We start from the raw sequence: 14,788 nt of genomic DNA on the forward strand, positions 1-14,788 counted from the left end.
TGCCTTGCCCCACATTTCAGGGCACTGCACATCCATGTGAACCATAATCATATCATGGAGTGCATCATTTCAAAGAGAATTCAGTGATCTATTTATTGATATCAATTACACATTGATATCTACTAAAACCGAGGAGGGATTATCGATCAAAGTCAGATTTCCAAACTTTTTTTGAGTTTAGATAAACGAATAAATGACTGAATCTAAAATTTACCGACCCATGCATTTGTAATTATTTCACGAAATTGTATTCTAAATGAAGGCCAATCATAGTCTTCATTTCTCATTATAACAATAACTTTCTTCAATATTAATGCTTTTCTTTTCTGACATGCCCTGATGGCGAAGGGTTTTGCTTGTATCGTACATGAGGAAATCCCCGGATAAAAATCTTTATTCGAAAACGAAAATCTCGAAAATGTGTTTGAATTGTTGTTTGCAATTATTCCCTAAATGCAACCAGTCAAGAGCATGGCTGAATACACATTTTGTTCAAAACACTAACCCGGATCCAATCAGAGTAGTTATTTCATTTACGGCCCAGGATAAAAAATCCGACCAACGACATATGAATTCAAAATACATAAAAAAGTGTGATTAGAACAAATCAATAGAGGGTAAACTAACTCCTATATTGCGGATATATATAACATTATACATATATAACTCTAAGATATATGATAAGAATTTTTATTGAGTAATATTTTTTTTTCTTTTCTGCTTCGTCTGCGATAAACTTCAAAGGGCTAGCTCTGCAGCCTATGAAGGTGACTTTGGGTTGCACCGCCCCATCGGGTCCATGTGAAAGCACCATGAGGTGTATACACTAGAATCCAAAATTTTAGACACTCCGTGATAGGGCCAGTCTATGCAGTGAATTTCAGGCAGAAAGGGTTACAAAAAGGTTGAGAAACGTTTCCGTGCGTTACTTATTCAGACAAAGAAAATCCAACAACTATCAGTATAGCAGGACCGTGCAAAATATGTTGTCAAATGCCCATTTTTCTTTCTCATCTAGTTTTTCCTCTTTCCCACAACACACAAAAACACACACACCCTCCTACTCTGTAGGCACATAGCTACTCGCCAACATACCATATCTCTATTACATACATTCACAAAATCAGTAGGCAGATCAACAAGGGGACACTGCCTGAAGCTTCAGAAAGAGCACTGTTACTGTAGACTGGACATTCGCAGCAAGTCTTTTAGCAGAAGAGTGATAGATGATTGGAATAGCCTCCCGGAAAGTATAGTCGTCTTGCCAACAACAGAATCATTTAAAAGGCATGTAGATAAACATTGGTGGGATCATCGCTTTGATCTACCATGACTCCCACTCCTCAGCATGCGTACAGTAATAAACTCACCAGACTAAAACCATAGATGGAGTGACCGGGAATTACAGGCCACCGCCTTCTTCCTGTACTAGATGATGATGATGATGATACACATCAATTTGCACATTGTCCTCACACCTATACTTGGTAACACACACACCCACACCCTCACAAAGTAGGCATAGCTACTCACCCACGCACCATATAACTCTATCATACACAACACAAAAACATCCTTTCACATATTGGTAAATACCTCACACCTACACTTAGACACACTCTCACACAGTAGGCCTATTATATATAGCTACTCACATCATAACAATATCATTCACAACACACACATCCTTTTACATATTGTGAACCATCTTGCACCCACACTTTAAATAAAGCACACACGCACAGAAGCCTACAGCTCTTCAGCCACACATCATAAAACTCACACACACACACACACATTTTTTAATGCACATTGTCATATACCTCACACCCACACTTTAGCAACACACATACATACACACCCACCTGATACCACACATACCTTCTCCGTCCAGGATGCTTAGTGTATAAAAGTGTTATGTAATATGGTTTTAAGGTTTCATTTTATTTTTGAAATGTTTGAATAAATTGATATTTCATCTTCTGGAGTTGACATATTGACTCAAATCTTCTGTTTTTTGTTCATGTAAATAAATATGCCATGACAAATTTGACATCAATTGTTCTACTAGTTTTTTAGTACAATCATGTTCTTTTTTTATTCCATGACAAAATAAACATCAATTGTTCTACTGGTGATTTAATACAACTCATGTTTTTGTCATGCAGATGCATGGTAAATAATTCCAGTCAGACAGGGAAAAAATAAGAAGGTTAACAAACCTTTTCAGTTACCCAAGATAACAACTCACACAGTGCGTGACTCTTCATTTTTATCAGAAGAGCTGAGGCAATAGAGCAGTTGATTTTTTTTTAACGGTGCACTCTCTTTAAAAACTACAAGTGAGTATTGCAAGAGAGCTTAAATCAATAAGTAGCAAAATGATATATTTTGTACTAATTTGGCATTTGTCCCTCTCTTATTTCCTTTCCACTTTTAATTCAATCATTTCCCAAACCACCCCTTTTGTAAATAATTTAAAACTTATTTCTTTAACATTTGCTCACTTTCTTTTTTCTAATATTCTTCTCTCCCCATTCTTATCAAATGATTTAAAACTGAAATTTCTCTCTCATTACCCCCCTATGAATGAGTTAACAGTGTCATTTCTTCTACAGTGTTTATTAGTGTTCATAATTTTCACCATTATTTTTTGTAATGTTTGATGTGCCAGGTGTGTGCAGGCAAAGTCAACTCAGATAAGAAGAGTTATATCATGGCATATAATTGTTTTATAAGAGGGCCAGACAGAGCATATCTTCATCTTCACCCGATTAAGAGTGTATTTGGGACAAGCGTTTCCTTCCTGCAATGGGCTCCTGCACATTCTGGACAAAACAATTCTATTACATGCTAAACTCTCCAATAGAAGACTCTGGTAACACGACAAACCAAACAAAATATACAGGTATTTGGCTGTAATACAAATTTATTTACAAAATTCATAATCATTTCATTTTCTCCTCCACATGAAATGAACAATTTAGAAACAGAAAAGATCAAAATTTACACAAGGACAAGCATAGTATTCATTAGGCCATATGCAGCAGGATTTTGAGATTCATAAGTCTTGCTGGAATGCTCCTCCACGAGTGGAGAAAGTGCACACATTGTTTGACGAAGCCAGAATCAGCGAAGTAAGGTAATGATACATGGTTTATTAAGTTATCAGTGACATTGTCGCTATTATTAGCACTCTAATAATGTTGATCATGGTATTCAGTCTTATAATTTCAGATAGCCTGCACGAGAATAGAGTTAAAATGAAAATTGGTATATTCAAGTATGTGAATAGATCCATTTGTTGGAATGTTTTTTAGAATGAAAAAAAAATAGAGTGAATGATTGACCATCTGTCTCCTCTTGAACCTCAACAAAAGCATGATCCTTGCTATACAAAAAATATTAAGAAACCAAAATCTTAAAATCAAGTTTTGAGCATGTCTAATTAGCTCTCCTGAATCTTCACAACTTCTTCCCCCCCCCCCGAAAAAAGGAATTAAGATTGAATAGACGTTGCATGATCAATGATTCTCAGCCAGCTGTTCCAGTAATGCTCTTCTCCGCCTTTCCAACTCTCCCTCGCTTAATTCACTGTCGGAGGTGTCCCAGCCAGTCTGCATATTACAAGAGAAAGATAGAAAGAGGGGGGGGGGGGGGGAGGTTATACACAGATTTCGTCACAGAAAAATAAGGAGAAAGGGAGAAAGAAGAAAACGTGAAGAATTACAATTTTGAATTGATTAAGCACATAATATTTAACGTTTATTCATGGATTACACAATGGCTCACAATATTGGTTAAAACGTATAGGACTGGAATATAAGAGGCTTAACCCTAAAATGGCCGGGGGGGTTAAATCAACCCCCCCTCAACATTTTCTGCGATCATTCCGCCGCGCGAAATTTTTTGACCGCGCCACTCGCAGAGTTTATACTTTTAAGTCTCGCGCATCTTTTGAGACCAAATTTACGACGCCCGGGTACGCGGTTCCGAAATTACGCAACATTTTGTAAGTGCATGTCAGACCAAAAATTGTTCCAAAACGTGATTTTGTGTACAAAGTCAATGCAAATTGAGTTTTCTCATCTTATTCATAAAGATATGATTATTTCTACTTTAAACAGCTGAAAGCAATTGATTTTAGCATAATTATGCTTCAAAAAGGTTGTGCAATAAATCTGGTGAAAAAAACAAAGAAAAACAAAAGGTTAAAAAACAAAGAAATACATAAGAAATTCATAAAACAATAAAATACATAAAAAATTGATTTCCAAACCGAAGTTTTTTTCAATTGCCATTGTTAAGAATGCTACAAAGAATATTTTTACCAAAAATTAGCATTCTAGGAGCTTTATTTAGTGAATTAGAGCAAAAAGTATGATTTATGCATAGATTAGCATAATTAATTCATATAAAATAAAATCTCATTATTTTGGAAAATTTTACCATACAGCCTTGTAGATTACATCGCACACTACCAGCGTGCAATTTTTTGCGGCGCTCGCGCGATCAGCGGCCGAGATCTCAGGGGGGGGTTGAATCAACCCCCCCGGCCACAGAACAGCCAAAAAAGCCCGGCCTAGTTAGGGTTAAGAGGAGCAGGGGGGGGGGGGGAGAACAGGAAGAAAGCCAGAGGAATATGATAGCGTGGATATACCCCCCACCCCCCCCAAAAAAAAAAAAAAAAAAAAAAAAAAAAAATGGGGGGGGGGGGGACATGAAATCCATGTTGGACATTGAGGTATGAAGGCACTCTTTCCCAAAGCTAACATAGAGGGCCTGATTCCCAATCACCTTATCTTGAATCAGGCCCTCTATATTAGCTTTCGGAAAGAGAGCACCAACTTCAAGTCAGGACTAGGGACTATGCAACAGAAAGATAAAAATAAACAGTGAGATAATGATAGAATAAGAGAGATGGAAGAGGTACAGAGATTAAGATGTTTCCCCCCTACCTTTTCTTTTTTGGGCGTTTCTGTAGACATGGATGGTGTTGCCGACTTGCTTGGCTTATGAGGAACGGATATCTCACCGCTTTCCTTCTCGTCCGTACCGGAATCAGATGCAGGCTACAGTAACAATAAAATGAGAGATTCAAGCAATTAAAATCATTATCATGGTCATCATCATCACAATAAACCTCTTATGATAGTGTTTTAAAATCATCTTTGCCATCCTCCTCATTTACATCATCATCATTGCATTCATCATAATCACCACCAGGACCACCACCATCATCACCATCATCATCATCATCATCACCAACACCACTACCACCACCATCATCATCATCATCACTATCATCACCATCATCATCATCACTATCATCACCATCATCACAGTCATCATCATCCTCATCACCATCATAACCACCCAAACATTTAAACAATTGCCAAACACAATTTTGTCTTCTTTCAACTCAATGCTCACCGTTCTCCTGCGCTTCTTCTTGGTTTTCTTCTTGTGCCTCTTGGAAGTCTTGCTCTTACTATGATCTAATGGATGAAAAGAAAACAAAATAAGAGTTTATTCCTTGAAACTTATGTATATCATTTACATGAATGAACATGGATGTTGTGGGTCCACTGGCGTTATCAGAAATGCGACGCCTATAGTTTCGCTCTGCTATGCAGGCGAGACAAAAGATCTGCTTGTGAAAATGCCCACCCTTCCTTTAATTAAAAATACATTTCAGTTGAAAGAATTGTGAATTCAATTAAACCTGTAAAGTTGCAATCAATCGTACATGTAAAATTATTTTAGTTTGAGGTAAAAACAAAATTATATTCATATTCGCAATAAACCTTATGTCCTACCTGATTCATGACCAGATGAATCCGATGGTGTCTTTGAACGTTTCTTCTTCTTAGAGCGTTTGTGACTGTCTCTCTCTCTTTCTCTTTCTCTCTCCCTTTCTCTCTCTCTTTCCCTCTCTCTCTCACGTTCTCGTTCCCTCTCCCTTTCTCTTTCACGCTCTCTCTCCCTTTCCCTCTCTCTTTCATCCTGTTCATCATCAGAATCGGACTGTCAAAGGAAGAAAGAAATGATAAATGATACAAACTTGATTGCAGCAAACAAAAATCATGCAGGCATATGTAATAGAAATTTTGTGAAAGTACAGTTGGTTATGCAACCAATCCAACTTTGTAATTGTAACACCATTTAGACCTTCACATCCCAACTGAAGACCTATCTTTTCCAGCAACTTTGTGAATAATGTGAGACATATTGGGAGCCGGCGTCTTTGAATGTTTTTTACAGATAAATGGCGCTATACAAATGCTGTTCATCATCATCATCATCAATTCATTTTCAAACCATGGATTGGTACAATAATTGAATTCTGTGCCTCTAAAGCATTTCGTTAGTAATTTTTCATAAAAACCAATAGCTAAGAGCTGCAAACCTGAACAAAAACATTTCAGTATAATAAAAGCTGAAAATCAGTATTTGCAAAGAAATACCACAGGACAACACATAAAACTGAAACTTTAGAAATCAGTATTTTGCATGAAAGCACCAGTATTCTTCTCCCTTTTCAGTACTACTTGGAAGCTCTGTTATGGATGTAAAAAAAGTAAAATACACTGTTAAAAAATCCCTCATCAGAAATAGGGGTTCGGATGTTGATACTTCACGAAATTGCGGGAATGGTACCTCAGTTATTGTAAGAAAACTTATTATGAGAAAAAATTCCTTGAATGACGTTACACTGAGGAATCACCTGTCTTTCTTTCTCTGTCTATTTCTCAACATTTCTAAATCTGAAAGCAAGACTCACCGATTTGGATGGAGATCGTCTGCTGCGATGTTTCTTTGATTTCTTAGAATGCTTCCGAGATGAAGACTTCCCATGGTGATGGGCACAAGCAGCCTGAAAGAGACAAAGAATATTTCGCTTTTATATAGGGCTTAATACATCGAAACATGTCTAAGCGCTTTACAGATATATTATTACCCCGTTCATCGGATTCAATCAATCAATCAATCATTCCCACACACAATGTATTCACATTCTCCACTCCCTAGGGAGTATTCCAGTCAGTCGCCATTGCGATACCAGGAACATTATTCCCTGATTAATATAAGAAATTGTTCTGGGTGGCAGTTTGATTGATACATACCCCTGCCTAATATCATTTTGTGACAATTTATGACAAATCTCAATTTTAGAGGATAATTGTAGATGGTATATGATATGGGTGTATTTTACTTTTTCATGGGAACAAAGCCACGAAGGAAAGCTGTCTCTCAATCACTGACAAGGTCAATATGGCCTTGATAAAAAAACATTGGTGGAAAAACAAATAAGTGAATGAAATGCTTACTTCGAGTGAAGTGATGAATTCCTTGAACAGACGGATCCTTTCTGATTCAACGGTGATTCCATCGAATGCATGGTCGTTGACAAAGCGATCTCGTACCTGAAAATTCAAATAAAGTTTAATGATTTCAAATGACATGCACAACATCATTTGAGATTCAATTCGCATTATCTAGTGATCCGTTTGTAAAGAAAATAATTCAAGTGATCACACACCAACCGTCAGTGGCGTAAATGAGCCAAAAATTTTGAGGGAGCCAGATATGGCATATTGGGCAAAATTCATAAAAAGTTGCGAGCAAGCGACCAAAAATGTGACATCCTTCTCTCTTTCCTTTTCTTTCCAATTTTTGTTGGGTCTCTTGGTTGTGAAATATTTTTGGGAGCAAACACCCCCTAACATCTCCCCATCTGTACACCACTGCCAACCGTCACAGTCTATGCAACATTGCTGTATTTTCTAAAGGTAGCTCACTGCATAGAATGTGCATACAGATTGCACATTTGCATAAAAAAAACCATTGGTTCTACACACAAGTGGACAACTACATGATACTCGCACACAAGACTAAATGCTTGTACTTTACATATTACCTGTGTTTGTGTTTAGGATTTAACAGCAACATTCTAGCTGAAAAAGCAATAGCTGAAAAAGCAATATGTAAGCTATCTCACATAATTTAATGCTGGCAAGCAAAAAACACCACCTGCCCCTGTAGCAATTATTTTTATTTGTGTCATATCCTACTGATGTTGTGATACAAAATTTGGCTTTGCTGGTGAGATTTTTAAGTCCATGTATGAACGACCACTTAAAAAAACCGAAACACCCGTGACCTCATATATCTTGTTCTCATTGCCAATCGGAGGATAGCCATATCATTCAGGTTCTTGACATTAAAATGCTCATAACTTTCTTATTGTTTATCCAAGTTCAATCAAAATTTCATTAATCTTATTCTCTGATTATTTTTGTATTCACACAAGAACAAAGGTTTTTATTCTCATTTAAGAAAGATAAGAACTTACATCATCCCAGTTTGAGTTGACATCTAGGGGTGGAGCAGACTGTTTGAGCATCGTCTTGAACGCACTCTCTTTCCTCCTCTGTTTCCTGGCTTCTTCTTTCTGTCTCTCCTTCTCCCTTGCTTCCGCCTTCTCGATCAACTAAATCACAGAGAATCAATCTACAATGTTAGTCAAGGTGGTGGCAGGTGGTGGTGATAATGATGATGAGGATGATGGTGGTGGTGATAATGATGAGGATGATAATAATGGTGATGATGTTGGTGATGTGGTAGTAATGGTGGTTGTGATGATGATGATGGTGACGATGATAATAATGATGATGATGATATTGATGGTGGTAGTGGTGACGATGATGATAATATTAGCAGTGGTGGTAGCGAAGGTGGTGATGGTGTCTATGATGACTATTATTCTACTTACATTATGATGACAATAAAAATATTATTTACCACACACCATAATGAATACATTGTCAATGGCTGGATCCACTTACATGATCAAACAATGATGATAATGACAATCGTGATGATAACGATTATGATTTTTACAGTCAGTTATGATGACAATGATAATTAAATTATGTGATATACAATAAAACTTCTGTCTGTTCAGCATGGGACTGAATAACTTTCATGATAAAAAATATATCAATTAGTCAACATTCCACTAGCACCACATTCCTCTAATCTCTGATAATACAGGTATCTTTAAAAATACCCAAGCAAATTAACAGCAATCTTATCAAAACTTACACTATTGAACGCCATCTTGATGTTTCCTGCATCTAAGGTGGATGCCCTCTTGTCTGTGCTGATAGTGCTGGCAAAGTCATCAAAACTTGTTGTGAGTTCCACTGTCAAGTTCCTATCCTATAACAGAAGAGGAAAATGTAACGAGAATGTTACATTACATATTACACAGTTCCTACAGTGCATTCACACGGGTGTTTGTGATCACAAACAAGGCAAAAGCGATTTTGTGTCTCGCCCACTTATGAAAATAACCAGAAATATCGTGATTTGCGAGGGCACGCAACAGAATTGTATTGAAACTTCATTGTGAAATGACTGGGATGGAATAACACTTGTCATAAGAGCCTTGCATGTAAACTTTAATGTTGACCTGAAAATGACCTTTGACCTTACCATGTGACCTCCGACTGCAGCATAACATGCAGGTCCTCCAAGTCCATCTACCTTCCAAGTTTGGTTGAAAAGTGACGGTTGCGGAGTTAGGTGTCATAAGAGAGTCTTGCATGTAAACTTTAACGTTGACCTGAAAATGGCCTTTGACCTTACCATGTGACCTTCCACTGCAGCATAACATGCTGGTCCTCCAAGTCCATCTATCATCCAAGTTTGGTTGAAAAGTGACTTACGGTTGCGGAGTTAGGTGTCATAAGAGAGTCTTGCATGTAAACTTTAACGTTGACCTGAAAATGACCTTTGACCTTACCATGTGACCTCCGACTGCAGCCTAAAATGCAGGTCCCCCAAGTCCATCTACCATCTAAGTTTGGTTAAAAAGTGACTCACGGTTGCGGAGTTAGGTGTCATAAGAGAGTCTTGCATGTAAACTTTAACGTTGACCTGCATGTAAACTTTAACGTTGACCTGAAAATGACCTTTGACCTTACCATGTAACCTCCGACTGCAGCATAACATGCAGGTCCCCCAAGTCCATCTACCATCCAAGTTTGGTTGAAAAGCGACTTACGGTTGTGGAGTTATGTGTTATTAGTTTTGTGACGGACGGACGGACGACATTTGGATCCCTAAGTCTCCCCTTCACCTCTGGTGGGCGAGACAATAAAACTAAAAATGTTAAAAAAAAAACTAAAATTGAAAAAAGTTCCCATACTCCTTTTTACATATAAGCTAAAATTAAGCTATAATTATGCTAAAAACTCACAAGGTAGGGAAAGTGAGATATTACTTTGCTATAAGGCAAATTCGAGTGACATTGCATAATATCTGTTGTTATATCTTGTTATACTTGGTGTGATTATACCTTAATTGTGCCATATTCCCAATTAAAACACAATAATCTGCCTTTAATGTAACTCAGTTATTTTCCAGTAACGGTAGCATAGACACATTTTTTGCGCTAACAGAGGTTCTGTTACAAAAGTAATGTTGCAGCATTGCATGTTGTCACAACAACCTGTTATTTACATCTTAGATCAACATTTGACATCACAATCTGAAAGATATGACTGGGTCCTTTGTTAATGATCTGTAAGTGCTAACAACATGTCTGTGTGGCCAGTAAAGGTCTTTTCACATTTAGGTCAGCAAAGAATAATCTACTCATGTCCAATGAAAACTGAAGATCATTAAGAGTTCTGACCTTGAGAATGTCCTTGACGATTTTCTTCTCATCATGGAAACGGGCCTTGAGGTCATCAACGTAGAACTTAAAGAGGTCAAGGGGCGTTGACCCTGGTTTACCCAGCATGCTATTGAAGCGAGGATCAGCACTGACGATTGGATATAGATCCATCCACAGAGCCATGGAGTGAAGCTGACCTCTATCGTGCAATTCATCAAGAAGAACCTGAATATTGAGAAGTAAGAATAATGGCGAGTTGCTTGATTTTCTAATAAGAGCTTTCTTGTATACTTGCATAACCATGAAATTGAGTTGTTCTCAGTCATCTCGTTCATGTCATATCATCTATATCAGGGGAAGGGCCTAATCTTCCAATTCAAATCAGAAATTTCATAGCTTAGTTGTTTCTATCAGAGGGTCGTGTGTTCAAATCCAGACCATGGCATGTTTTCCTTCAGCAAGAAATTTACTCACATTGAGCTGCACTCAACCCAGGTGAGGTGAACAGGTACCTGGAAGGATTAATTCCTTCAACGCACTGAGCAGTGGAAACGGCTATCTCGAGCTAGGGCTGGGGTAATGATAGCACGTCTCGGAAAAAATTATTCCTTAATAGAGGGCACTTTATAAATGCCTGTTATTTCATGGTCTTACCAGAAATGCTTCTCTGCACTTTCGGAAGTGTCTCTTCTTCAGCATCTTAGCTCTCTCTAACTCTTCTTCTTCCTCCTTCTCCATCTGACGAATGTGTTCCTCAAAACAGATCAATGCATCCTCTTTGTCCATGCCTTTAGATAACACACAAGATTAATATGATAATAATACATAATGGTCATGATATTGAGTCAAGCATGAGTAAACCCAGAGTGAAATCAGACTGAATTCCAGTAAAGCACATAGGGCCCTGTTTCACAAAGGCTATTGCTCTAAACTGGAATTAGCCATTAATCTCACTGTTGCTTGAGCATATAATGCAATACATTCACTGCAAACCAATTAACAACCATTGTTTGAAATTTTTAATTGATCAAAAACATTTTCGTACAAGGGCCCATGACCCTGTATCATAAAAGATACATTCAATTGTACTGCTGTATAAGCTGTTATTTTCGCGAATTGCCGATAGGCCGCGAATTTAACAACACGCGAAATTATTGACACATTTCTTAGTCAGTGCCAATGTCCCCAACAGCATAATTTTGCTATTGAAAATATCCTGTGAAGTGCAAAATTGGAGATATGCACCTCTATTTGTACAAAAAATAAGGCTTAAAAAGTGCAGTTAGTGATTCAAAAAGTTAGCTAGAATTTCACTTTTTTTAATTTCTCAAACAAAATCAAAGCCTAAACTATTTTCTAACATTATTTTATCAATATTTATTCACTCACTGTAATATTAAAATGTATTTTCCATGAAATAATTTGATTTTATGTCATCTGATTGACTCTATACACACGTATTGGCAGCTATTTGCATACTCATCAATATGTATAAGTCACATGACCAGAGCTTTTAGAGGTGAAGATTCTGTTCACAAAATTCAACATTTTTGTACTTTTACCAACTTTTTGAAAAATGAATCGAACAAAACACAAATTCCAAAGATTGCTTAACCCTGTGGATTACAGATCAAACTGAGGCATGATGAATTTTCATATCTAAAGGTAAAAAAAGTAAAATTCAAGCCACTTTTTTACACAGTTTGTAACTGTTTTTACAGGGACATATTTGATGAGTGTAGATTTGCACATGATTTACACTAGTTTTGCTTCCTTGAAATGCTGTGGGAGTGTTTTGTACATCTTCCAATCGCGAACCCCCGCGCTTCGCGAAAAATTCAATACGCGAAAATAACAGCTTGTACAGTATTAAGCTTAACTCGTCTAAGGCAATAGATGTAAAAAAAAGTTACAATTGATTGTAAATATAAATCGTCCCTTTATTTTTACAACACTTATATCATGTAACTCACTCATAAGCTCATCATCTTCAGCAAACGATGGATTCTCAGCCAGATAGCGCTGGCACTCGGACCACGTCGTACGGAACGTCACGTTCGGCATACTATCAAGAATGTTGTTCATCGCCTCAATGTTTCTCTTGCGCAACACCTTCGCCTCTTCCTTCTCCTTCTTGCTTAAGAAGAAGATGACATCATCGTAGAGGTCCTTTCGATCGCGATCGGGTACCACTCTCCAGATTTCCTCATCCTCGAACATGGCGTCTGCTTTCCTGTGGTAGATAGAAGTATGGTTTAAATTGTGAATTATGAAGACATATACTTTCAGCATTTAAACCAAGATGAAGTAAATGGGGAACTGATGGGAATTTGTTCTCTAAATCGCAGAAATACATAGAAGCTGTTCTACTTCTTTGTTTAAACTTTAAATATGAAATTTTATAAGTCTTTTAATTCAATCAAATCAATTAAATGCATTTAGATGTAAGTAAATTTAATGCAGAATAGTTCAATTACCAGTCCATTCAATAGGGGGATAGATAAATAGATACTACTACTAAATCTTGTACCTGTATCTAGTAGTAGAAGTCATTTTAGGATGTTGTTGGAGATACTCTTGAAGTTCTTCCTTTGCCTTCTTGGCTTTCAATCGCTGTTCCTCCTGAAATCACAAAGATAATAATGTTCATCATCACTCTCATCATCGTTGTCACCATCCTCCTCCTCCTCATCATCGTAATCAATACAATTATCAGCAACACCTCCATCATCATCACTGTCATCGTCGACATCATCTGTCTTCATCATCAGCATCACACTTCAATTAACAATGCTCATGATCAAATATATCTGTCAGTGTATTGTAGCTTTTATTAATCTCTCATATAAGTTCAATTCACTAAGGTGTATACATTGTATTTTTACATATTCATAATATCAAAATATAATGATCTACTCAAATACTTCAACAGTAGCGCAAGCTGAACGGGTTCATTTGCAAAGAGTATTGCGATACATATACAGCTGTGCTCAAAAGTTAATGAACCCCACCACAAAATGCACTCCTTCATACTGAGTATTGAATGTAGACAACACTACAATGTTCGGCGAGCCCTGAGAAACAAACTTTACTGAATGTAATATTTCATCACCTGACTTCACATTCACATATGGCAGAACTTGAACATTTAAAATCTAATGTTCATTTTCTGATTCACTAACTTTTGAGCACCACTGTATAATGACTGATCTGATGTAAAATGGAAAAAGCATAAAAAAAAAAATCCTAATACTGCATGATGATAATTGATATACAGTAATTTATTGATCAATCTAACCTTTTCTTCCTTGCCTCTTTGTACTTTCCAATTGTTGAAAACTTGTTTCTTCTCACTCAATTTGGTAAGAGCTCTGAAATGACAAAAATACAGAGGCACAAGATAAATAAACATCTCTATCATGTCCCTCGGAGAGGTCTTAAAGCTGTTGATACCAAGGTGATGTTGCATTAAGCAGTTTGTAAGTTATGCATGACTTAAACTATGACTGGTGATCTGAGGCCCTGTTTCATAAAACATTTTATAACAACTTTGCGCGAACATAAAAGCTTCTGAAATCCCTCAATCTGATTGGCTGGTAGAACATTTGTTATAGAAACTGTGCATTTTTTATTATAACAAGTCTAAATGAACGTTACCGTGTTCTTGTGATATATGACATTCCAAAAATCTTTCATGTTTATTATTGTGGGGCTGAATATTTGAAATTTTCACAGAGAATAAAAAATGAAAATTATTCTACAGCTACTACACTTCTGTAAGACGGCATGTTAAACGATACTCGATTATAATCTATTATTATTGACACATTATCAAAGTTTTTGCCAGACTTTTAAAAATCAAATTGATACTTGAATGATATTTGAAGACCTTTTACTCCATTCCATTGGCAGGTGATGTATAAAGATCCTCTAATACACAAACTAAAGTGTGTAATGAATGAATAAATAAATAATTTGAATCCTGGGGGTAGGATTGACATACATTTTTTGTGAAAAAATGGCAATATTGAATTTAATGTTCAAGAAATGAAACTTCATCAATAAAGTACAATTTAAAAAAAAAATTAAAAAAAGGAGAAA

General features: G+C 36.7%; 1 protein-coding gene across 6 annotated transcripts in view; it reads right to left on the reverse strand.

Moving 5' to 3' along the window:
- Positions 1–2,911: 2,911 nt before the first annotated feature.
- LOC129275161 (pre-mRNA-processing factor 40 homolog B-like) overlaps positions 2,912–14,788 on the reverse strand; it is a 32,635-nt gene continuing 20,758 nt past the window's right edge. For all 6 annotated transcript variants that reach the window (XM_064108373.1, XM_064108372.1, XM_064108378.1 and 3 more), the window contains 13 exons: positions 13,986–14,058; positions 13,218–13,309; positions 12,661–12,920; positions 11,342–11,475; positions 10,706–10,912; positions 9,109–9,225; positions 8,357–8,494; positions 7,332–7,427; positions 6,785–6,877; positions 5,820–6,027; positions 5,434–5,498; positions 4,959–5,072; positions 2,912–3,617 (listed from right to left, as the gene is read on the reverse strand). In XM_064108373.1, the coding sequence (XP_063964443.1) occupies positions 3,525–3,617; positions 4,959–5,072; positions 5,434–5,498; positions 5,820–6,027; positions 6,785–6,877; positions 7,332–7,427; positions 8,357–8,494; positions 9,109–9,225; positions 10,706–10,912; positions 11,342–11,475; positions 12,661–12,920; positions 13,218–13,309; positions 13,986–14,058 (1,690 nt within the window). In that variant the 3' untranslated portion in view covers positions 2,912–3,524. The remainder of the gene's footprint in view (positions 3,618–4,958; positions 5,073–5,433; positions 5,499–5,819; positions 6,028–6,784; positions 6,878–7,331; positions 7,428–8,356; positions 8,495–9,108; positions 9,226–10,705; positions 10,913–11,341; positions 11,476–12,660; positions 12,921–13,217; positions 13,310–13,985; positions 14,059–14,788) is intronic.

This window comes from Lytechinus pictus, chromosome 13 (genome assembly GCF_037042905.1).
Source record: "Lytechinus pictus isolate F3 Inbred chromosome 13, Lp3.0, whole genome shotgun sequence".
NCBI lineage: Eukaryota > Metazoa > Echinodermata > Echinoidea > Temnopleuroida > Toxopneustidae > Lytechinus > Lytechinus pictus.